General features: G+C 41.0%; 1 protein-coding gene across 3 annotated transcripts in view; it reads right to left on the reverse strand.

The window, feature by feature from the left end:
* Window positions 1-26,064, reverse strand: part of Myo16 (myosin XVI) — a 518,261-nt gene that overhangs the window by 326,603 nt on the left and 165,594 nt on the right. For all 3 annotated transcript variants that reach the window (XM_074043002.1, XM_074043003.1, XM_074043001.1), the window contains exons 3-4: window positions 21,726-21,796; window positions 10,339-10,482 (exon numbers count right to left, since the gene is read on the reverse strand). In XM_074043002.1, coding sequence (XP_073899103.1) covers window positions 10,339-10,482; window positions 21,726-21,796 — 215 coding nt within the window. The remainder of the gene's footprint in view (window positions 1-10,338; window positions 10,483-21,725; window positions 21,797-26,064) is intronic.

Below are 26,064 nucleotides of genomic sequence, written 5' to 3' on the forward strand. Positions count from 1 at the left end.
AACATTATACTTATTTTTTAAAAAGTTGGTTTTTATGACTTGACAATTCTGAGGTGTGCTAATCAGGTATTTTGTTCAATGAATTTCATTGGTGTTCATATGGGGTTTTTTCCCCTCCTAATCAGTGTGGGCTTGTATGATTGTGCTGGTGTTCCAGAGTTGAAATATGCTGTGTGCATGTGCGTGTCTATGTGTACGTGTGTGCACACATATGTGTGCGCATGTGTATGTCCATGTACACATGTGTACATGTGTGCCCGTGTGTATATATGTGTATGTGTGTACACGTATATGTCCATGTATATGTCGGAACATGTGTATATATGTGTACATCATATATGTATATATGTGTGTACATGTGCATGTGCGAATGTGTGTGCACACATACATGTGTGTATGCATACATGTGTATATGTATGTACATAGGTGTACTTGTTTATATGTGTATATACGAGTATGTGCATACATGTGTATATGTGTGTACATGTGCATGTGTGTGTACATGTGTATATGTGTGTACGTGTGTGTGCATGTATGTGAGTGTGTATGCATGTATATGCATGTGTGTGCACATGTGTGTGTGTGTGTGTGAAGGCTGAGGATGGAATCCAGGGCCTCATGCGTGCCAAGCATGAACTTTACCACTGAGCTACACCTCCTGGCCCTGGACGATACATTTTTAGCGAATGCAAGCCCACCTTAAAATCAAATGGCACAACTTCAGGTGTAGTGCAAGTGTCCTGCACCACAGCCATTCCAGGCCCTTCTCCCAATCCCTTGTGATACTGTGGCCATTAATTTCACTTATCCCTATAATAAAATCACCCAATACATTGTTATTATTAAATAGTCATCCTTCAGGTATATTTAGAATAAGAAAATGTGTGGCAGGGTTTTACCTTCATTTATTCATTGCCAATGTTTCCAGTGTTCTCTTGGCTTCATACATCAAGTATTCTGACTTTCTTTCTCCCAGAACAATTTGTTTCAACATTTCCTGACAGTCAGGAGGAATCTGCTGCCAGCAATTTCCTCAGTTTTGTTTGTCTGAGAAAAGCTACAATTGTCCTCCACGCAGAAAGATTTCCCGTAGGCGACCCACCCACATTGACAGTGCTTGCTGTGCAGAACTCCAAACATCTCACTCCGTTTTTCTTACATCTGTGGTTTCTGTGGAGAAATCGGTTGTAATTCTCATCTTTGTTCCTCTATGGGTCAGATATCTTCTCCTCTAATGCTTTTGTTGGGACATTTCTCTGTTTATTTGGACTTCTGCAGTTTGAGTAGGATATGCTTAAGTACAGTTATACATATATACACATTAAGTACAGTTATATGTGTACACATACCTCTCTATTTGTCTCTCCCTCCCTTTCCCTCTCCCTCTCTCTCTCCCTCCTCTCCCTCCTCCCTCTCTGTTTCTTTATCTTGTTTGGTGCTTCATGAGCTATCTGGATCTTTGCTTCAATGTCTGTTACTCGTTTTAGAGAGGTCTTGGCCACAATTAAGCAAGCACTTTCTTGGCTCTCTCTCTTCTGCTGCTGTTACCACCACACATGTCAAGCCTTTTGAACTTGAATTCTAGTTCTGTGCCCTTTGCATTTCAGTTTGGAAAGAGAGGGTTATTTTATCAGATGAGGCTCACAATTCCTTCCAAGGTCATATTCAGTCTACTGATAAGCCCGTCAAGGGCACATTTTGATCCGTGTAATTTCCTTTTGATGCTGTATTAGGAGTCTCACCTATCTGCTTACATTATCCATCTGTTCTTGTAGGATGTCTGCTTTTTCCCATTAGAACCCTTTGCAGATCCATCACAGAGGTTTTAAACTTCCTGTGTGATGTTTCTAAGGCTTCTGTCATACCTGATGCTTTCATTGTCTCTTTGAGATGTGTTTTTTTTTTTTTTCACATCCCTTGATACATGATATATATGCCTTTTAATTTTCAGTGAGAGGCAGATAGTGGTATTAGTGGCCTGGTAACAGGCCTGGAAGTTGAGAGTTTATTTTGATCTGACTATTTGCTGTGTTTGGTATCTGCTGTAACTGTAGGAGCCGGTGGCTTCCAACTCCTCCAGAGTGGCTGTTTTTCCCTTTCTTCTTGACTTGGGCTTCCCATGAGCGCATCTCTTCAGGGCATCTCTTTTTTAGCTCTTTTATCTGCAGTCCACTGTGGTCTTTCTGGAACTCTCCTGGAGTAGTATGGGGGAGGAAAAATGTTCCACAGTCTAAGAATTAAAGATGAGCCTTTTAGAGGACTGTGTATTGGTACTGTGATCTTCACAATCTCCATCCAGTGGCAGAAATTCTGCCTCTTTGCCCTTAGGTGAGATAAGCAGAAGGGCACATAAGGAATGCCTCTCCTTTGGGTAAGATAAAGCTCTGACACACTCAGTCCTCTCACTGGTGCAGGAAATGCCAATCACTTTCGATTGGTTCAGATCCTGTCTGTTCAGGAGGATAAGGGTGACAAACTTCTCAGCATGTCTCAACTGAAACCAGAATCCCTCCAGATTTGTTTTCTAAATGATACTTTATTGCTGATCTTTCAAACTATTATTCTTAGTCACTGTTAACAAAAGGTAAGAATTCTCACCATAAATATTAGTAATGGGAATGTTAAGTAGTGGTAGATTTATAAAAAATAAAACCTAAGAAGAAAGAGGTCAAGAGCCAACTCAGCTTCCTTCAGCACCTTACCCTGCATGTTAAAATAAATTACCCTCAGTAAAACATCAGGCGTGTGCGCAAAGCATCAGACGTCTGTCCAATTCCCTTATTTGGTCAACTTCCCTTTAGATCACGTGAGAAAAATTAAGCAGGGTAAACATGGAGATGGAAATTTCCAATGGTCTCATTTCAAAGACAGCAAAACGTTGTTGACAAGGACAACGTTGAGGGGTTGGATGACAGAAGCCAGGTGCCTGAACTGAGGGACATCCATTGGGTGCCAAAACCACACTTTTATCCAAAAAGCTTGGCTGGCAAAATGAAAGGGACAGTAAGGTGATGAAGAAAATAAGTTTGGTTGACTTCTATCTTAGTTTTTTTTTTCATTAATAGAAGATGTTGGGACATAGCTCTGAATTTAAAGGAAAAGGCTATTAAATGTCTACTAAAATGAGAGGAGCAGAGCAGAAATCCTTGAAGAATTAGTAGTTCAGATCTAGGTAGAATGTGGAGGATTTTGCTTACAGATGAGGGTCAATATCACTTTAAGGAAGGAAGAAAGTGAATAATTAGGGAAAAACCAATAGCTGACATCTTAGTAGGAAGGTGAAAGCATTCAAGCCTGAAGACTCAAGTTTTCTCCCTATAAAGGTGAGATCAAGTGCTGAAAACCATGGAATTTGTACAGAATACCATTCACATAAAATGTTGCTAGTGTCTATTGCACTATTCAGTTTGGAAAATTAGGCTGATCTTGAAGCATATGAATTTGTACTCATTTCCCAGGGAGAAGTGCAGCCTTCTGAACTAGCAAGGGCAGCCTGTGTCCCAGCTAGCCAACTGCAGAGCTGGGAGGGTGATCATAGCCAAGCAGTGAAAAGTTTTATGCATTAGTTTAATCCGGCAGGAGTACTCACAGGAATAAACGAGGGAAGTTGGACAATGATTTTATTTTGATCAATTTAAGCCACCTGACACAAAGTAAGCTGCATGTTTATACTATCTACATCCAGCTGTGACAGGACTACTGGCTCCTAGCAACTGCCTGAAGTTTTGCTCTGCCCCTCGATATAGGCCATAACAAACTCCCTTCTACAGGCACAGAATTCACTAATATACTCTTTTTTAACCACAAAAGGCAAGGGCTGGGGAAATATTCACTGTAATTCCGAATCCTTACCCTCCCACCCTTACTGAAGTAAAACGTGATAAAGCCATTGCTGAGCCTCACTTAACAAACCACACACATAGATACACTTGCTAACAGTTCTTTCTACACCCCTGAGTACAAGAAAAGTATCACCAAAAGTCTCTTGGTAATATTTAATGGCCATTGATTGCCAACCTTTCCAAAAACAAAGTTAATTAAAAATAGCCTTTAATTCTCTTTTAACAACTTCTTCAAATTACGTGTAATAGCTAACTTTTTAGCATAATTTGTTAAATGGTTACAGGATACATGAGGTTTTAAACCACTTAGTCTCAAAATACTTCAATAAGAAGAAATCTGAGGTGATTAGTCAAGTAACATTGACAACTGTCTTCCCAAACACGAGCATCATGGTGATTCACACAATTAAACTATTTCCCTTCAAAATAAGTAGCACTAAGTAAAAGTGATGCATCTGTGATTTAGGGTTGCTAACAGTACAAAGTAGCTCGGCTAGTATGGCCAAGCTATAAAAGTCAATGTGAAAGTTCAGGTTATGGCATGCTGACAACAAATGGAAATCCAGAAAAGATGCAATAATTGAGCACCACTAGTGACTATCTCCTGTGAAATCACACATCCAAACAGCAAAGGAGAGCCCATGGCTCTCCTCTCCAGACACATGACACATGAGAACATTTCTCCAAGCACTGATTCAGAGTGCTAGAATTTTCTAAAATTACATATGTGTATATGGACGTAAAATAATGAAGGAAATAAGTTTGATTGATTTTTTTGGCAGTTATGGGGTTGGAACTCAGGGCCTCATGATCTGAAAGCTGTTCCACTTGAGCCACTAGGCCAGCCCCCACCCCCCTTGTGTGTGTGTGTGTGTGTGTGTGAGATGGGTGTTTTCAAGATAGGATCTCCTAAACTATTTGCCCAGGTTGGCTTTGAACCATGATCCTCCTGATTTCTGCCTCTAGTTAAGATTACAGGCATGAGTCACAGTGCCCAGCAAGTTTAGTTGATTTTTATCTCACATTTTTAGTTAATAAAGTACATTGGGACAAAACTATGAATTTAAAGGAAAGTGCTAATTGTCTAAGAAAATGAGAGGAGAAAGGAGAAATCTTTTATTTATGGAAAGTTGGGTGATTAGACTCTGGAGAGGATGGCGTGTGTGTGTGCGTGTGTGTTTGTGTGTGCACACATCTGTGTGTGAACACGCTGAGATAAATGTGGGAAGATTTTCAAAAGAATACAACATGACATGGTTTGACTTCATCACTTTCTGCCCTGGGAATTTCCCCTTGAATAACAAAAAGATCTGTCAAAACCTGGGAAAGAGCAAATTATCTTGGAATTATTTTAAATAAAAACTAGAAAAAAATTGGCTTTTATAGTATTGGTGCTTGAAAATGGTGCAAATTGGGAAATATCTTATAAATTGTACTACATAAAATGTAGTACATGTGTGAGAATTACATGTGTGAGACGTGCAAATAACCAGTAAAAGAGTAAGTGAAGGACAATTATCATGTACAAACATCAGGTAATTGTGTAGTCACAGCCCACAATTATAGGTACTAAGTATAAAAATCACAGTGCATTAAATATTTTTATCAGGAGACAGAACACTTGGGGTTGGAATTGGACCCATTCCTAATCCTCCTGACATTACACAAATGCCTTGCCATGGAGAGCAGTGATGTTCACCCCCAACAAGACAGTGTTGGTGAAATCTCTAGGAAACAGCAAAATACATAACAGAAATTGTATCGATAATATTGTAATAGTTTTGTCTAAAATTTGAAAAGGTATTTTTAAACCCACAATTACTAAAATGTACTGGAGTTACAGGATTTCTACTTCATAATCAAAATTGTGAAATGTTTGGAGGTTTTGCTTTTGCTTAGCAATAAATGTATGGTTCCATTTTTCACACATTCCATATACTTGCAACCCCCAAATCAATACACGTGGTGCACGTGGGGTCATTTGTGGACATACACAGAGTCATGAAAACTGTTATTCACCAATCATGCATGTTAGCAGCTGAGGTCAACAAGCTTTTCATGGTGGTAAAAAATGTACTTTTATGACCTACCTAGTGCAATGTTATTTATTTTGGGAGTTTAAAATGGCCCCTGAGTGACTGGCTGATGTGGTCTAGTTTCTCATTGTAAGAGGCTGTGTGTGTTAAAAGCGCCCCCTCAGATCAGTTGTGAGAGTTCAGTGTGTCAACGTAAAGGTGTCTGTAAAGAGAAACACACATGCAGCAAGGGCGTGTGCTGACCTGTAGATGAGATGCTGTGAGCAGAATCTGGAAAGAAAGAATTTAAGCCTGTGTTTCCCCGAGGCACAAGGCTAAGCATCCACTAAGCTTGTGCATATGGTCCTCTGTAGAAGAAACTACCTTGATGACTGAGAACAGACTCTACGTAAAATATTTCTTAGTGTTCCTTCCCAAGTACATGCAGTCAAGTTAGAGCTGCAGTGTCATTGCAGAACAACTGTCAGGATCTTTTTAGCTGTGCATGTGTCACAGGTAACACGGCAGCATCCAGGTGTGGCTGTGGCAGATTCTGTATCTCTTCCTGAAGTGACCTGGTCCTGTCTGCTCCTGCTCCCTGACCTTCAGCAGGAAGGTCTGCCTTGCTGTCTAGGGACCTCCCTTGCAAGTAGAAAATCCTACCAACTCCAGAACAGAGCTCTGCGTGGACTGTGAGTTAATAGCTGTGAAAACACAGGAAGTACCCAACATAGGGAGAGCACTTTAGAAAAGTCAAGTGTTAGTATCTGCCGTAGTTTTGTTCATCATTTCTCAAAAATACTGACAACTCAACACCATTCCAAAACATAAAACATTTCTGATTCAACTAAAGTATCAATGCCTTAATGCTATTAAGTGTATGACTGCCAGGGACAGGTGTACACATGCAAATATATACACGCACACATGCATACACACAAATACACACATACACATACATACATGTAAATACACACACAAATACATACATACACACACACACACCTTTTTAGTAATAATGGGCAATAAATAATTGTCTCACAAGTCAATAAAATGATCATTATATATGACTTCCTCAAGAATTGAAAACATGTGCCTCAAGTGTATTTTCTGCTCACTTTTGAGCTAAGACCACCCAGTACCCGTCAAATGTTCTAACCTTCTCCATCGCAGCAAACAGAAATTGCAGTCTTGACTTACCAGTTCTTGGGCCAAAGGTGAAAAATTCATCTGTGAGCCCCAAATGCATCACAAATTAAATTTATCTATTGTTTCCTGATTCTCACCAGTAGAAGGAAAGTTCCAAAATGCAGGGACATTTGCTTCATTTGGTCACTTCTGACTCCCTTTAGTACAGACAGCAAGACCTCATAAATTTATTTTGTGGATAAATGGTACACAGCCTTTCTAACCCACCACAAGTGTGAGAAATACAACACTGTAGATGGAGCACTAAGCCATGTACAATGGCTTTTAATTCTTCAAGTAAAATAAATCCCTTTGAGGATACTGGCAGGAACACATTTTTTATAGAAATTAAAATTTCTATGACAACATATTTTATCAACATTTACTTAAAAGTAAACTATTTCCATGGATAGACATTTGGCCTGCCTATATCACTGTGTGAATAAGGCTACTCAGACTTGCTCAATTCACTAATCAAATCCTCTCTTCGTACATGTTTATTAATTGCATTATTCATTTTGGCCATTACTCTGGGATGGAAGATGGCTTCTTATTCAGTGTGTAGCATCTGGAACACAGTAATTACTTAATAAATATTTGCCAGGTGAATGATGAGTGAATGAACTGTAATTTTCTTCAGGAGAGGCCCTCTGTTAATATCTAGCTTATGATCAGTCAGTATTTATGAGTTAAGTGAATGAAGACAGTGCTCAGTAAATGAGTCCTTGGGTGAGAGTAACTAGTGAATATCTCACTCATGTCAGACTTTTCAATGGCGCAAGAAACAGCATCACAAGGATATGAAGATATTCTGCATAATTTGCAAATTTCAGACGTAGGTCTATGATCATATATGAAATACAATTTCTATTTCCTAATTCTGTCTTTTAAAGAAAGGCAATATCAGACGATGAGACAATTTGTATGCTGGAATCACAGAGGGAATGGGCTGAGGAATTCTAGGACATATAAAATGATCAGTATGGCTGCCTAACAACCTTCACTAGATATGAGTTAATGTTAGCAGTACCAAATTCAAAGTGACTTTCAGAAATCGGCCTGCCTTCTTTCATTCACTTGTTGATCCATGTGCTCAACATTTATCAAGTGCTAGGCACTGTTTGAACACATAGCCATGTATGCAGTAGGTAGCTACAACTGACTTGCTAGAAGCTAATTACTAAATAAATGCCTAACTTCATGCCCTTCAGCGAACACCACGAGTGTATCTTAAGGCATTGCTGAACCACAGTACAAATCAATTTGTTTCAGGCAGAAGAGATGTTTACTATAGAACCAACTGGCCTCCAATATGACTGAGCTGTTGCCATGGGAACAAATAAGATGTAGAGAGATTGTGTCTCCTGACAACAAAAAGGGCAATAATTATATTTAACAAGTAAACATTCATGAGAAGGTGAAACGTCAAGGAACACAGCTAGTGTGTTTACAGTATCAAAGGATGGGAGGAAAAAATAGAACTACAGAAAGGGGCATAAAGAACTCCCCATGTCATATGAAGCTATCGTTGGAAATGACAGGAAGACATCCTAAATTAGGAGGATAATTTGGTACTTCTTTAAACTGTTATCCTTTTTCTAAACTATTCTTTTGTGTGGGACTGGGATTAGTGGCATTGTTTAATGATTTTCCTTAGAAGAGACTTTTTCGTGTCAGGATATACAAAGTTAATGTATCGTGCCTCGTTTATGCATTCACAGGCACAGGGAAGACCTAAGTAATTGCCATTGTATAATTTATCGTTATAATTAGGATACTTTATATATGACACCCCAGATGCCAGCTTTTGTGGCCTGCTTCAATCCTGGCTCTACTTATAAGCATGTAGAATCCCGTCCTCAGGGAGGGGGAGATCCCACATGGTTTTCTACATAGGGTCTACTAATGACATTTTAAGAGTTTTGCTCTCTGTGATACCAGTCTTTCTTTTGAAAAGGAGTCGTTTGCAGGAAGGTCCAGCTTGTAATCATGACCCTGTCCTGTACTGAGCTCTGCCCTTTTGGCTTTTGCCATGATTTGTTACAATATTTGTGCAGTTTAATCCTAGGTATCATATAGGTGCCTGGACTTGGATACAGTGGACACAACATAAAGGAGAACTCTTTCCCTCTTCCATCATAGATAGTACAGTGTATGTAAGAATGGAAATGCCACAAAGAATCTCCCTTTGTACAATGAACACATGCTAATAAAAAAGAAGTAGAGATGTTCTAGACTGAAAGAGGGCGTCTTGTTTGGCAGTGGAGCTGAGGAATGAGAAAGGTACCTGAATACAAGAAGGGGAAGTCTTGTCCAGCAATGCGCATTGAGGAGAAGGAAGGAAGAGTTTAAGCATTCAAGCAGATAAACATGGATTCTTGGACTATCTACAGCCATTCTGCAGGCAGGGAAAAATGAAGAGCTTCTTTGGCCAAAGGTATAGGGCAATTAATAACAGAAAAATGGTCGGAAAAATAAATAGAAATATGCTTTGAAAAAGTTTCAATCTCCTATCCAATATTCAGAAAAAAATAAAGCCACAAAATTCATGAATCAACTCTTCATCCCATTTGCTCTTTGGCCATCTCTACTTGCTTGCATGTAAAATCTTGAGAGCTTATGCAAGTCATGTATATGAAAAGCCAGGTGCAAAACAGGAAATAATTACAGAATTAAGTTATTTTATTAGCAAAGGGAAAAATAAACCAAAATCATTCTTACTCTTACCTTTTTGTTGTTTGCAAAAAACCCTGCATGATTCCTTAAATCATTTTTAGAAACAAACTAATCAGCAAAAAACTATCACAATTCCAAAATAAAGTGTGTGAGCACCAGTGCCATGGTCTAGAATGCAATAGAAAATAACAACAAACTTCAGTGTTTTTCATATTTAAATTTTTCATTTTCACATAAACAAATGTAAGCACTTCTTTACTAAATGTAACTAAGAAAAAAAGACACAGTAAGAGTCACATCTCCTGATATTTGTATGACAATTTGGCAAGAGATTTAGAACTGAGAATGAGTTGAGCCATTTTAGTTAACACTGACATATGTCAAGTTATCCAGTTTCCAAAGAAAGCCGAAAAGATTCAAGTTTGGGATGACATCTGAATAGTTCGTTTAAGGAACTTAGTAACCCAGAATCTTCTATCTTGTGCTCCACGTGCATTAATGATGACATACACATGATTTCTCAAATGAAGTATTACACTGTGAAACATTATCAGTGAAATACATGGCGTTTTATGTGTCATTGAATCTCCAAGTGATAACTGGATTCCTTTACTTACTAATACAAGCAGTAGGACGATATCGGGGTTATCACATGCACAGGCGATGTGCATCGGCGTCCAAAAGTCTTCATCCTGGTGGTTGACATTGACTCCTCTGTCTATCAGGATCTCTGCAATGAAGGCATTGTCGTACCGAGCACACTGCAAGAAGAAAAAAGGAAGCAACAAATTATATCAACCTATGATACTGGTTATTCCAAATTTCTGTAGATAGAAAACTTCAGTGCTAAAGTTTGGGAGATGAGAGGTAAAGCCAAATTGGGAGAGAGTGTTTTCTCCATCCCCAGCCCCATTGAAGGGAAAAGGGGCAGAAGTCAGAGTGATGGGAAGAAAAAACAGGTCATTCTCTTCCTCTCTCTAGTGATGATAAGCTTTCTGACTATTGAAAGCGTATTCCTTTTCTAATAAACTTTCCTATCACTTTCATTACAAAAAAAGAAGAAAACACAGGGACAAATGTTGAGAAAGTTAAAAATATTATTCCATGGATAGAACTGTTTCACTTACAGATAGGATTATTAGAGATTTGTGGGATATTTACACAAACCAGTGTCTGCTCCCTAAGGCAAGACTGAGACCTCACCAGTGACAGGGCCCTGGGAGAGTCAGAGGTGTCACCTCAGAGCAGAGGAAGATCCATCCTCAACCCAGGCTGCACTGTTCCCACTGAAGAAATCTTAAATTCAATTCATAGGAGCATCACATAGTTTGTAAATAACTTACACTTCCCCAGAGAGTTCAAGATTATTTAGAGCAATACAAAAACATTCAGTACTCAACAGGGCAAAATGTGCTGTCTAGACTCCAGAAAGAAAAACCAAGGATGGAGAAAAGCAAAATAACAAGACCAAGAGCACAGAGAAAAAGTGATCAGTGGAAACCAACCCAGAAGTGATCCAGCCACTAGAATTGGCACCTTAGGATACCAAAACCATTATGATCCAGGTAACTTTAAACATGTAAGGTAGATACAAGGATGATATTCAAAAGATTCAACTTTAACTTCCAAAGATGAGAGAAACTAACAATGGTTGAGATGAATATTACACTAATGGACAAAATTAACAGCAAACCCAAGAAAAAAATCATCAAACTTGAAGACATATTACAAATTATACAAAATATAGCACAGGCAGAAAAATGATTTTAAAGAAATGAGCACGGTATCAGTGACTCACTGATACCTTTCAAAACAAAGTCGTCAGAAGGAACAGCATGGGAACCTGTGGCTGCATGCATAAATACATATTATTCTTATTGTCAGAATATAGCAAACTATAGTTTAATGTTTAAAATCTTAACAATGTAGTAATATAGAGAGATGTAAATGGACAGTAGGGGAGAAATGAAAAAATATCTCCATAATAACGCTTTAAAACTACATGGGAAGAGGTAGAATATTGCTGGAAACTACACTGGATGAGTTAGAGTTATAGCTTAAAAATATGGAAACAGCCACTACAATAACAAGTACAGTACATGGCAACATATAAACCTGAATCGTAATAAATAATCCCCAAAATGGCAAAAAAGGCAGGAGGAACCAAAGAGCAAATGGTAGATTTCACCTAACCATAGAAGTTATTATATAAGTAAGTATAAATATTCTAAACACCACAATTACATGGAAGGGACTGTCAGATTGGATGATGAAACAAGACCTAATAATTATCCTAATAATAGTCCTGAATAATTTCCCATAAAATTAAGGACAAGGCTCATTTTTATCACTTCTTTACCCTGTGTTGAAAATCCTAGCCAGTGCAGCGAGGAATTAAAAATGCAAGAAAAGTCATCTAGTCTGGAAAGGAAGAATTAAAAATGCCTTCATTCACAGAGGACATGATCATGTATGTAGAATTCATGGAATATACAGTTATTATAATCAGTAATTAAGTATAGCAAATTTTAAGATACAAAGTCAAGGTAAAGAAATCAAAGATACTCTATTTTTCTACCATCAAACTTTAAAAAACATTTAAAATTTAATATAGCATTAAATTTTTTGAAATACTCAGGGATAAATCCAACAAAAATAGGTAAGACCTGTGCATTGAAATGAACAAAACACTGATATGATGAGTTTTTAAATAAAAAATGGAAATAAAGCTTGAGTTCTTGAGTCAGAAGACACAATTGTGTTAAGCAATTCTTCCCAAGTTGATCTATAAATTTAATTCACATGCAATCAAAATTCTAGCAGGTGTCTCTTTAGAACTTAAAAGCTTAATTTAAAATTCATAAATTAATGCATAGGACCCTGAATAGCCTAAAAATCTTTGAATAAAAATAAAGTTGGTGATGAACACTAACTTCTAGACTTATTAAAAGTTGCAGTGATTAATGTACCTTGGTGTTGCCCTAAAGTCAAATGAGTCAATGGAACCCAATACAGCATTTAGAAACAAATCAACCTATTTATGGAAAAAGATGCTAAGGCATTCCAGGGGAGAAATGGTGCACATACCTATAAAACCCTTTCAATCTGCCCTTTGCATTATAGACAAAATTCAGTTATAATGGAAAAGAGCGAGAAATGTAAAATCTAAAATTGCAAAGGTTGTAATATGGAAGACAGTCTTTGGACAGCCGTCATCATTCCCAAGACCTGACAGTCTCTAGTGTAGAAAAATAGGAAGTGCAAACCATGGTGTGAGGACCTTGTAGATATTAGCAGGCAACATAGAAGGGATACAAGGCAGCAATGTGGGTGATGACACACATGTATTTGATGGGACAGTTTCAGTTTTCAAAGGAAGTCATTGTGTGTCTCATGTTCCAAATCAGGTGTGTCACTAATATCAGGAACCCAATGCTTTGAACAGCGACTCCTATCCACTATAGCTTCAGGTTTTGGAACAATGGTTAGGAAGTTTAGGATCAGAGTACGGATGTTCGATAAATTGGCTTTCACGTGTGGTACCCGGATCCAACTGAGTTCATGAAATTCATAGGCAAGGAAATCCTTTCCCGATTTCTTGTGCTCTTGGCCAGTTCACTGCACATTCAATGGCGATGTGACCTCCTCCCCATACGCCTGTCAAGATATCCTCAGCCGGCACCTCAGGGAACCACATCTACAATTCAAAGACGGCTGAGGTTTGGTATTCAGTCTTTCGCACACACACACACACACACAGTGAATTAGATCCAATGCTGAGTGTGCTATCAGCCCTTCTCAAGTGAATCAGAGGATCATGAATAATAATTTGACAGCAATAAGTACCTCCTAATCACACTTGTCTGAAAAGATTACCATGGGTGAACATCCCTGAAACAATGTTCTTACAATATTGTCATTAGATAGCAAACCTAATGCTCCCAAGAAAGAATTGTCTTCAAGCCAATCTCCCTCCAGCTCAGGCTCTTCATCACTTCAAGTAATTTCTGGTGCCATTTTATAGGACCAAGAAAATGAATAGAAAAACAATAAATAAAATAGTGTTATTGTAAGACATTGCTATTGAAGAAAAAAAAAAAGAAAAAACTCATCACAAAAAAGAGGTGGTGGAGTGGCTTAAGGTGTACACCCTGAGTTCAAACCCCAGTAACACACACACAAAAAACCTTCTTTTATACTAATTCACAAATAGTGAAGGCATATTGTGAACTTACGAAAATTATTTTAAATTAATATGTAGAATCTTGGGATTTTCATATGTACTTATATCCAGTTGATGGAAATCAATATGTGAAATTTGATGCCGGTCACTTCCTCCATGTGTGCGCTAGCAGAAGCTTGTTAACGCACAGAGCCATCCATGAATTTCCAAATAAATCAGTTAGTATGATGCAAAAAAAAAAAAAGCCCGTACTTGGCCAGGCTCAGAGGAACGCTGACACAACTAAGTTGCTGCCCCTGAAGCCTGGAGCCATGACCCCAGGTTCTCCTGTCACCATCGTCTACCTCTCAAAATGCCAACCACAACCCACCAGGTAGTGTGCACAAAAAAGTGCAAAACATGGTGCCTCTTATTGAAAAATTAAGAATTTCAAGACAGTGACAACAGAGAGTGACACCAACCTGGTATCAGCTCAGTGTAAGCCCTGTGCACGAATGGGTCATATGCCTGTGGACGAAGCCTGCTTTCTTTCTTGCACAATTCCTGTGGCTCTAGGGAACACGTGTCCATGAACTAAAACTCAGACCCTTTTAACACAAGCTGTGTGTGTGGGAGTCACGTGTTCATGAAGCCTATCCCGCATGCGAAGCTCTTTAATCTGCTCACCTCCCACATTCCCTCCTGCTCACATACTGCCCTTCCTTCCGGGGAAATCATGGAGGTACCCATTTTAAGTAAACTCCCATCTGGAAATGTCCAGAGAGCTAACTGGAAATCAATCTGCCTGACAAGACCATCTCCCACGACCTTGTCCAGGCCCTGGAAAAGCCTGGACATTTTCTGAGCTTGTTGATTCTTCTAGAATCACTGCAAAGTTGCCTTTTGGAGCTACTTTTTAAGCTTCACCTCATTCTTATATACCTCTCTGCTCTAGCTTTGGAAACTCACCTGTTTTATAGAAGACTTGGGGACCATGATGACGTTCTTTTCTCCAGTGTGAGCAACCTCCACTCAGGACAACCACACAGGGTGCGTACACCTTACATGAGAGCTCAAAATGTCATCCCTCTGGACACCACTGATGTTTACCTGCCCTCTTTACTTTGCCACCAGCAAGATTCACTCCATTCTTAATATTAAATTCTAACACCCAACTTTAGGACCCAAGCATCCCATTCTACCCTAGGACAGAGGCAGAGGGAATGTGCTGAACAGCTTGTCCCCTTCACAGGGTTCAGGTGGAGGAACCTTTGGAGAGGGGGCCAAGTGGGAGTGGTGAGGTTATTGGGGTGTGACCTCAAAAGAGATTAAGCTAGCTTTCCTAGGACCCCAGTTAGTCTCTGTGAGAAGGAGTTATTAAAAAGGACTGAGGCTGACCCTCTCTATGGCTTCCAGTCTCACAGTGTAATCTCTCCCTCTCGTACACAGATGGCCATGAAGCCAGCCACTGGACATGATGCATCCAGGATGGTCCTCACCAGACGCTGGACCAAAGGTGCTACCTAGTCTTGGACTTACAGCCTGCAAAACAGCTGAACAAACCTCTTTGATTTGTACATCGTCTAGCCCTAGAAACTGTGTTATGGCACCAAAAATTGAACTAACATAGTGGAGGATTACTAATAGCTGATAAGAATTAGACAAATAAGTATGGGAACAAAAAAAAGGTAGAAGAAAGGATTGTGAGTGCTTCACCATTAAGAAATGATATAAAGAGTAACAGAGTCAATGAATTTCATCAAAGCACACATGTACAGACACATCCAATGAAACCCCTTTGTACAATTAATGTACACCTAAAAGAAAAAGAAATGATAAATGTTAGAGGAGAAAGCTATGTTCAACCTGATTGCCATAACCACCCTGCAAACATGTATTAGAACTTCACATCATTCCCCACTAATATGTATGTTTAATGCTTTTATGTATCAGATAAAAAGCAAGATTAATGCATTCAAAGAAACCAAATTCACTATTAAAAATTATATGAACTCAAATGAAAATAAAAGTGTCCCAAAAGGACAAGAACCCAGGAGCTGGTCATAAAAGATCAGGAGGCACTCAACAGTGGGGAGCAGGCTCAGTACATATCCAGAGGTATGTGTCCAGGCTGCCATGTGTCCAGGACTGCACTGAGCCAGGTCGGTGTTGTGAACTGTCTGTCTCCTCTGAGTTAAAACCTTTATTCAAGGAGGGGACATCAAAGAAGGTAGATGTGCAAATCCAGTGAGCTTCTGGACCATGAGACAGAACAAACAGTACTGAGGAGGAAAAGAATGACACTGTGAAATTAGAATTCATTTGGCATCTTTTACTTTTGTGTTACTGCGGCTTGAAAGCAGGGCTTTATGCTACCCAGGCAACCATGCTACCATTTGAGCCATGCCTCAGACCTTTCAGGTTTTAGTTGTTTTTTCAAACAGGGTCTTGATCATTTTGCCTGGGACTGCTATCCTCCTTCCTGTGATTTCCAGGTACCTAGGATTACAGATGTGTACAACCACGCGCAGCCCTCTTTTGGCATTGTTAAAGAATCTTACAAGATCTTTAAGTTGTTTAAGGGAGCCCTTTTGAGTGGGAAGTTTCAGGTTGGCACTGGAGTGAAATCTTTCCTGGTAACCCACTTCAGTATCCACCTGTGCTTCTAAAGCTGGCTGGTTCCAAGTCTTTTTGGAGGGGACCACTTCTATGAGAAGTCTGAGAAAAATGCCTTGCTTGTTCACTCTGTCAAAGGAGTGTTCTGGTACTTAAAAAATTGGGCTCCACTGTTGCAGAGATGTAAAAACAAAACAAAACCAAAGCAAAACACACCACCATCTAGCTGGTAACTTTGAGAGGCTCTTCCTCACTATTTGATGACACCTCCCGTGGGGTGTACTGTTTCTGGCACCATTCCAAACGCCATCACAGTTGATTTTCCTGCTGCCATTTTGCTCCTAAGTCATGCTTGCAGGTGGGCAAGGGAAAAACAGACCACAGTGCAGACTAAGGTCATGGTTCTCACCCAAGATGCAGTGGGATGACTGATGGTGTGAAACCCTGGATCATGGATTGCACAATGATGGATGCTGTGGTTCTCGTGGACCAAAGACATGCTGTTTTTTTTTTTTAATTGTACAACTTTTCAGTAGCATACATTAATAGTACAAGGGGTGTCACTGTGATAATTCCATATACGCAGCCAGCGTGCTTTGAATAAGTTCACTCCCTACATTACATTCCTTGAACTCCCCTTCTACCCTCCCCACTTCAAAAAGTGTTTGGTGGGTTTCATTGTACTATCGTCATATACATACATGAAGATACGTATGTATATGTATGCATATAAAGATACACATGTATACATATATGTGCGTAACGAATGTCAATCCTCTTCATCCCCCAGTACCCTCCTCTTCCCCTCCCCCATCTGCTGATCCCCCAACAATCCCCCTTTTAGATCAAGTCCTGTTATTATTGTTAGCGTCATCATCGTCCAGATGCTGGGTTTTCAAAAGAAAGTCCAATAATGAGTTTGAACCCTAAATCACACCCAAAACAGTGCAAGCAATCTCTTGGTCACTGTTCATGCCATGCCCACTGTACTTTCTGTCTGCCAACAGCCAAGCAACCCTGCGCCCCTCACCTCAGACATCAGAATTGCCCCCTCTCTCACTCTCTTCCCTCCTGCCCCTTCCTGTACCCTCTGCTTCCTGGTGCATGTCCTATGTGGGTCCTCCACAGCACACTCCCCCAGGGGCCCTTAGGGACAGCTCCTGAGATGGTCTGGTAGCTTCTGCTATGATCAACTTCTTTGCTAGAATTACCCTTGCAGACTCTGCCCCTTCCTTTTAGAACTGCAAAGCAAAGCACAGTATTTTCTGCTCATTTGTGAGTGAAGATGCTAAGTTGTTAACCACCTCCACTGCTGTCAGTCTCTTCACAGAAACTTACCGTGAAGCCCGAAGAACACCCACCGCAGGGCCACAGAGTGCCTTGTAAGAAAAATTAGTAAAGCAGTTAAAAATGTAAACTTCTAATAAAACACAGTTCTCGCTAGGGGTGTGCCTCAAGTGATAGAGTGCTTACCGAGCAACGTCCAGGCCTTGAATTCAAACCCCAGTACCACAAAAGAAAAAAACATAGTTCTAATTATTTTTGTATTCATTTCCTTTATTATATGAAATGTGCTTATTATTTAAAATTTTCAAGGGCTATGTATAAGGAAACAACAAAAGACCCTATTCCTTTCGCCCAACCCAAGTTACTTTTAAAAATTCTAATCTGGCTTTCAATATATTTTCTCTGCTACAGTAAAGCATTTATCTATCTATCTATCTATCATCTATCTATCTATCTGTCTATCTGTCTGTCTATGTGTCTGTCTCTCTATCTCTTTATCTATCTCATCTATCTGATTATACTGTGTGTACTTTTCTTTGACCTACTTTTGGCATGAGCCAGTATGTCTCAGACATATCCGTTATAGCTCAGTATTTTTAGTTACATGAGTTCCACTGTTTTACTGCATATCTTTATATTAAAACTAGGATTCACTTGGTAAAAAGTACTTCTTATTTCTAAAGTATTTCACGTAAATTGACTAAGCTTGGGAGACTGGAATAAGAAGGATAGTAGTTTGAGGGCAGCCCAGGCAAAGAGTTCATGAGATCCCATCTCAACTACTAGCTGGGCGGGGTGGCACATGCCTGTCATCCCAAGCTATGAGCAAGGCTAAGATTAGTAGGATTGTGGTTCCAGGCCACCCTGGGTAAAATGTTTGCAAGACCACATCTCAAGGGAAAAAAAGCCAGGTATGATGGTGCACACCTGTCATCCCAGATACTATGGTGGGAAGTATAAAATAGGAAGATTGTGGTCTAGGCTGGCCTGGAAAAAACAAGACTCTATCTCCAAAATAACCAGAGCAAAAAGGGCTGGACACATCACTCAAGCAGTAGAGACCTTACCTAGCGAGTGGGTTCAAACCCCAATAGTGTCAAACAAAACAAAACAAAACATTGACTATGGTTAAGGATGTCACAGCATAGAATTAGAAAGGTTGACATGTTGTGCTTTGAGAGTTCCTAATCAATTGCTCACTAAAAAGCAATAACACAAAATCCTGGACATTTTATAGCAAAGCCGATGTGATTCTTTTTCTCACTCCATAAACATAATTTTTTACAAAACATCTGAGGTTCCTTCTATATTTTCCTCAAGAGAAAAAAAACTCCTGGGGTGCAGATACCATGATTTTTTGCCATGACCTCTGTCATATGACACTGAACCTCTGCCAGATGCTTGGGAGATGTTTGGTAGATGAATTATGTAAGGACTGCCAATAAGCAGACTCAGTCACATGTATCTGTGGAGAATGTATGAGAAGGAAGACAAAAGGAAGATGATATGTGACCAAAATTATTAGAGCCTGTCTCTCAAACATCAACCTTAAATCTCGTGGGAATGTTTAATTTCCAACATAAAGTCTTTCCGGCACGTGTAAAAGAATTGTCATACAGAAGTCTGCACTTATAGGAAGGCTTTGGATGAGTCATAACAGAGTTAAATAAACACCACAGTGGGAAATCTCAACAGAAATCTCAAGGTCCCCCCACACGAATGCCACCTCCCTCCAAAGACAGTAATGGAAGACGTGTTATTAGGGCTCCAGTCTGAAGAGCATCAGGCCCACTGTGCGGGATGCCTGCTAGGCGGGGCCCACGGCAAAGCTCCTCGCACTTGACATTCTAGATGGCTAAATTGCCTTTTTGGGCACCCAAGGCACTGTGAAACCCAGTAATTTTGTCTGTCTGGCAACCGGTAATTTTTCATTTGTTTTTATTTACTTAGTCACCCTAGCAAAAGAGGACTTCAGCTCTGAGCCCTGAATCCTTCAGCCACCACCAGGTTTCCTTGTCCGCCTCCCACATCCAGCTTCTTAGTCCTCATGTCACAACCTACGCATAACAACATCACAAAGCATATTGGGAGGGAATAAAGTGTTCCTCGCCTGCCCTGTCACTTCAGTCTGTTCCTTTCGATTTCTTCTGACTTTGTGATTTCTGAATCTTTACCCACTGTCAGCTGGGCCTGAAATAGCTACATCTTATGAACCAAAGGGATCCCCATCCTGGGGCTTTCTCTCCACATCCACCACCCTCTCTAGGCACTGACTGTTGCTAGGGTGATCACCTGCTTAGAATATAAAAATGTCCAGCACTCAGTTTTTCAAGTTCCAGACAGAAAAAGGCACACAACCCTCTAGTTACAACCAACTGGGGCAACAACTATGGAGAAGCAAGGGTCCTGCCTTGTAACACGTTGGACACAGGGGAAAGAAGCCCAAGCAGGAGGGTGAGTGGAGCCGTCACTCCCCATTGCTTCTCTTCCCCACCAGCACCTGCCCATCCCCTCAGGTCTACTCTAATCACAGGACAAGTCTCTGTGTCCTCAGAGCACCAAACTCACTGGAAGGACATAGGATGTGTTTCACACATAATTTCTAATACAGCGCTGGATGTTACTGAAGTAAGTGGTGATATTAACGAATTAACTTATCTGCTCAAGACAACTTCTGAGCCTCTTCTTAAGGGGCCAGGCCCTCTCCTGGACATCATAGACAGAGTAGTTACACGGGCCTCACGTGTACAGAGCCAATTCTAGTCAACACACAGTCATCACCCGTACCTGTAATCCATTTGGTGGTCATCATACATAAAGGAAGGGGAAATGTCGCACAAGTGATAGGCATGGACTTGTCTAGAAAGGTCTGTGTGGGTGCTCAGTCCCGTGCAAAAGCTGGGCAGGCTGCTGTGGGAGGTACTTGAGCAGCCCAGCAGTGAGGGGACACAAGGGCCGTGTGTCTGTCTGGGGAGATGAGTTCTAAGTGGAGCAAACAGTAAGAGACACAGGGTAGGACCATGGGCTGAAGGCTTAAGGAGCAGCAAAGCAGCCATGGTGGGTGGGGCAGAGAGAGCAGGTGACAGAGAGATGATCCGTGTGGTTGTGAGCAGGGGCTTGGGACAGAGCTCAGTGGAGCCATGGGCAGGACTTGGGATTTCACTCTGGGTGACAAGGGAAGTTGTGGGGACACTCTGGAGCAGGAGAGGTGCTCTGGCTGCTGCATGAGAATCACAGTCTGGGGTGGCCAGAGAGAGATGGGTGAGAGCGCCATTTGTCCAGGGAGAACGATGGTGGCTTAGGACACTGTGGTAGCCACCCAGGTGAGGAGAGATGATGGCTTTTCTGCTTTTATTTGAAAGATAAAGAAAGCAACTGATAATTTTCTGTTTGTAGGACAGAGGTGTATGAGCTCATTAAAATTCAGATACATTATGTATATTAAGTGATAAGACCTCCTCCTTTCTTCTTCCTCCTCTTCCTCCTTTCTCTTTTCCTCCTCCTTCTTCTTCTCTTCTCTCACTGCTTCTCTCTCTCTCTCTGTCACACACACGCACACACACACACATACACACACACACACACATTTCCTGGTAATGTCCTTTTTACTTCATTGTTGTGCTTAACTAAATGAACATAAATTTGTTTACGTGAACCTGATGTAACAGTATTTATTTATGCACTTGCTCATTTTTACTTAATCATTTCCAACAGAAAGTACTCCCGCTAAATTTCTCCAAGATTACTTACAAACTTCAAGCCAGGGTTACAAATGACCCTTCGCTATCTAAGCCTGCTGATGGGAAACACGTTGCTTTGTTGATCCTCATCTATCAGATACGCATCCCAGGCCTGAGTTTTGAGCCCCCTTAGCTTATTCTCCATCTCCAAGTGTCACCACCTTCTAGCGTTGATGGTCACTGTTGTCCCAGTTCTTACCAGATGGAGTAAGGACCCTCCAGAGGAGACGACGGTGTGCGGGTCTGCCCCTTCCTTCAGGAGCCGCAGCACTGAAAAACAAAAGAGGAGGATGGAGTTGGAGCAAAATTCTTCCACACCAAAACCAAAGTGTCAGCATTTCATTAATACCGAAAACACAAGTGGCCATGGGAGCAGGGGGGCGCCTCCCGCCATTGGCTCTGACTCCATGCCTGTAGGACTGGTAGCGCTTCTAGTCATCTCCAAACCCATCCCTGGTGTGGCGATGTAATTACATGTTACAGCCATGAAAATGAATGAAAAAGCACAAGAGATTTTTCCAGTTTGTTACTTTGAAATGTTGAGTTTATGCATCCTTTGTAGAACAAAAATTTCTTTTTATTTTCACTTTAAGAAAATCAGATTTTCTTACTGGTTCATGTGTACATTGGATCACTGATTTTTTTTTTAATTTGTCAGGAATCATGGCTGAAAACAACCAAAGTTTGCATTTTCACATTAAACTTCCATTTGGACCCTTCGCCATTGGCAATGTTTCTAGCATTCTCACAAAGCATTTTGGGACAAAGTCAAGTGTACCCAAATCTCACCAAAGTGCCACAGAGACCCAGATACACACCGATTATAGGGATACACTCCCAGCACGCAGGGCCCTGGGGCACAGGAGATGGCCTGTGTCACAGTCTGGGCTACTGAAAGTGACTAGAAGACAAGCCCCGTAGAAAGGTTCAGCCCTGTGGAGAGGTTCGGCAGGGCCCACGAAACTATGCTGGTCTCCACTGCACTTTCACTAATAAAGTGCCATTTATGCATTTTCCACTGAAATATAATCGATGCACAGTTACCCTTTTATCAGAACACAGAACCGTACAAAATGGCTCAGAACCAGTCAGACCTCATTGAGCCATATTGTCTCTCCATTAAATCTCTCTGTAACCTGAACTGTTACCTGAAAGTGACTTTTTTTCTACTCATCCAAATTCTTTCTAGTCTTTTTCCATCTCCCCACGCTAGCTGCCTGTCCAGGAAGACCTCTCTTTGAGGCTGTGTGCTGTGAGTGCGATGGGGAGACAGGCTCCACCCTGGACTCTGGGTCGGCCTGTCCACTGTGGAGGGGACCTGTGAGAGTAGCCACCACCCTGCACCCAGCCCAGTGTGCCCTCCCTAAAGCTTTTCCTTAACTCAGAGCATTGTTTGTCTAAATCGTTCTCACCAGAGAAGTCTGTGACCAAGAGCCATGCTTGTCCTGGCCTGTCTGATCGCACACTTGTCTACTCCAGTCCTCTCCCAGAAAGAGGTTCCTAACTAGAAGTTGTGAAAGCAGGTCCATTCCTATTCATTTACGCATTCAAGTGACATTTCTTTTAAGATGCTCTTTCTTCAATTATGTGTTTCCATGACCAAGATTTCACTAACGATCTGCAGTTTGCCTAAGATATTTCTCCAAGGTGGCTAACTTACAGGCTAGACTGTCTGCTGGCATGGCAGGTGACATTCACGAGCTCATAGGTTACCTTCTCCTCTTCCATTACCAGAACAGTGAGCGGGCTGAGGGCCTCAGCTCACGGCACCATTGAGAAACCCCCTGCAGCATGGTAAGATGTCTTTTCTCTCTTCCTTTCTCTGCCACTCCCTCCACACATACAGAGACAGAACGCACTTTCTTCTTCCTCATGTTCCTGTGACCCTTAACATTTCAAACCTAATTCCAGACAACAGAAAGGCCATCACACTTTTGCCAAAGGTTTAATGGTTTTCTCAGAAGCTAAATGTCACTTCTATCCCAGTATTTGTTTTTATAGCAAATGAAGCAACGCATCTGGAACTGACATCTGGACAGTTATTTACAGTTCCTGGATCTCTTTTTCAGAGTGACTCATGACAAATGCAGTAGGGCATGGACTCCATTAGACTACAATTCTAGGATATTGCAAACAAATGTTTGTGCAGAATGCCCTGGGCACCTAACAGGTACCCCTGATTCTTATCTGGGTGATGCTCAGAGGATCTCAAGGTTAGGGAGATGACTGGCCCTACTTGTAAAACCACTGAGCTCCTTGCCTCAGTTTCCTGTCAGTAAAGCAGGAGGGCTGATCACACTTCATGGGAGGAGCATGGGAACTAAACGAGATGCCCATGGCAAGTGTCGCCCCTCCTGGCACTTGGTCAGATGACCAGATGATTTGTACTAACAGTTAAATTTTCTGTAAGTGATAAGCCCTATGATATTTCATCAAGTCTGTATCTTAAAGTTTATTCTAAATTTTCTCAAACCCTTCTAATAATTAAATGTTGAATTTAAGTGTAGGATATAAGCAGTGCAAATCAGCAAGGATGAGTGTACAACTGACCAGTGAGGAAAGGGGGTGAAGAGGAAACACACAGGCCAAGGAGAATGCTAAGCCTGGTGGAAGTGAATATAGATCACCACTGCTTCCGGTATGATCCTGCTTAGTACAGGCATTTTTTTAGCTATTCAATAACTACCTCACAAAGTTCCTGCAATTTTAAGGATTGACTCTGAGGTGCTGCTCTGGGGAGCCCCAGCACACTGCAGTAAATAGCCATGAGATGGATGGGGAACACCTCCCAGGAATGCTGGGATGAGGGTACCACTACATGGAGCCTCCAGCTGGTCCTTCTTTCCACTAGGATACAGGTGAGCAAGCCACACCCCTCCTCCATCCTGCCCAACCTTATCCTAGGGAGACAAGGAGGGGCAATTTGGGCATTCTGCATTTCTTCCTTAGAAAGACTATCTTCCTCGAGGAGTGATATACGTATCCTACCTAACTAATCAGATCATAGACTGGCTATTAACTGGTTAGCTCTTCTTTACCATGGGTAAAGACCCAACAATAAGATGAGGTGAATTATTGACAAAATAAAACAACAGCAGCTTCTTCGCATATACAAATAGTAACATAAGCTAAGTTTCATGACTCAGAAGGTCTTAAATACAGGACATCACCAGGTCCATACATAACCAAATAGAAAAAGGAAAATATTGCCAGGTTACCAGTGGCTCATGCCTGTAATTCTAGCTACTCAGGAGGCAGACATTAGGAGAATCATAGTTTAAGGCCAGCCCAGGCAAACAGCTCATGAGACCCTATCTTGAAAATACCCAACATAAAAAATGGCTGGCAGTGGAGTGACTCAAGAGATGGAGTGCTGGCCTAGCAAGCCTGAGGTCTTAAGTTCAAACCCCAGTGTAGCAAAAAAAAAGAAGAAAAGAAAGGAAAACACTATCTGCATAATAATTAGTCTGTAGTAAAGACTTTTGAAAAAGAAAGGTGTACATCTTTACAAACCAAATGCATACAAGAATCCTTAAGTACTTATGATCCAGCATTGTTTTAATCTCTTTATAAAACTTACTAAATCTCTCTCCACCTCAGTGTGTTTAACTAGTGAGGAAAAGGAGGGTACAACTAAGAAGGTGATGCCCCATGTCTCAGGTGACACATAGCTCAAGTACAGCCATTTGTCTCCAAGGACTGTGATCTTAACAAAAAGCAGCCTCAGGGTAGTGGAGTCTTAAAATCACAGAAGGACTCAAGAGCCATTTCAATGGTCTTAAAAATCACTAATTTTGTGGGAAAGTTCTCAAATTTAGACTAAAACATTTTCTCCAAAAATTATGGGTCGGCAGCAACCATGTAATAACGCAATCTGAATGGTCAGTGGAGTGAGCACCCGTCATGCTGACCCTGACCTTACTGTTGCAGTAACATGTCATGGAATTCCCTAAGAAAAACTGTCTGGGTTGAACAGAGAAGGGCACCCAGGCTTCCTTCACAGTGCTCTGTCTGGAACCACACCCACGTGTGTGGTATCTGTGACTTCATCATCAGGCTGCAGAGGAACTACTTCCCGGTATCCGTGTGGTGCACGGCTTAAATAGAAGAGAAGTCAGGTCTTTAAATCTTCAGCTACTGGGTGAAACATGGACCATGATGCACCAGGACATTTTGCTGAAGGGCTTTGAGATACCCTGCCGTTGATTCCCACCATCACCAGCAAAGACCAGACCCAGGGATGGTCCTGATAATCAGACTTAACTTTATTTGCCATGGTTTATCTGGATCAATGCACACACAGTAGGTCCTCTGATGTTCCTAATTAGCCAGTATGAATGTCTGATTGCAGAGCAATCTCTAGCTACTGTCACACCGTTTAATGACCATGCTGGTTCTTATATTCGCAAGATGCTACATTTGACATCAAGGGAATGGGCAGAGTAAAATGAATGTAATTGAGGTTTCCAGACTTTGTACCTGTTTTAAGCCCCACAAAAGGCATGTTCTAGGTAGAAAAGGACAAGTAATACATGTAA

This window comes from Castor canadensis, chromosome 10 (genome assembly GCF_047511655.1).
Source record: "Castor canadensis chromosome 10, mCasCan1.hap1v2, whole genome shotgun sequence".
Lineage (NCBI taxonomy): Eukaryota > Metazoa > Chordata > Mammalia > Rodentia > Castoridae > Castor > Castor canadensis.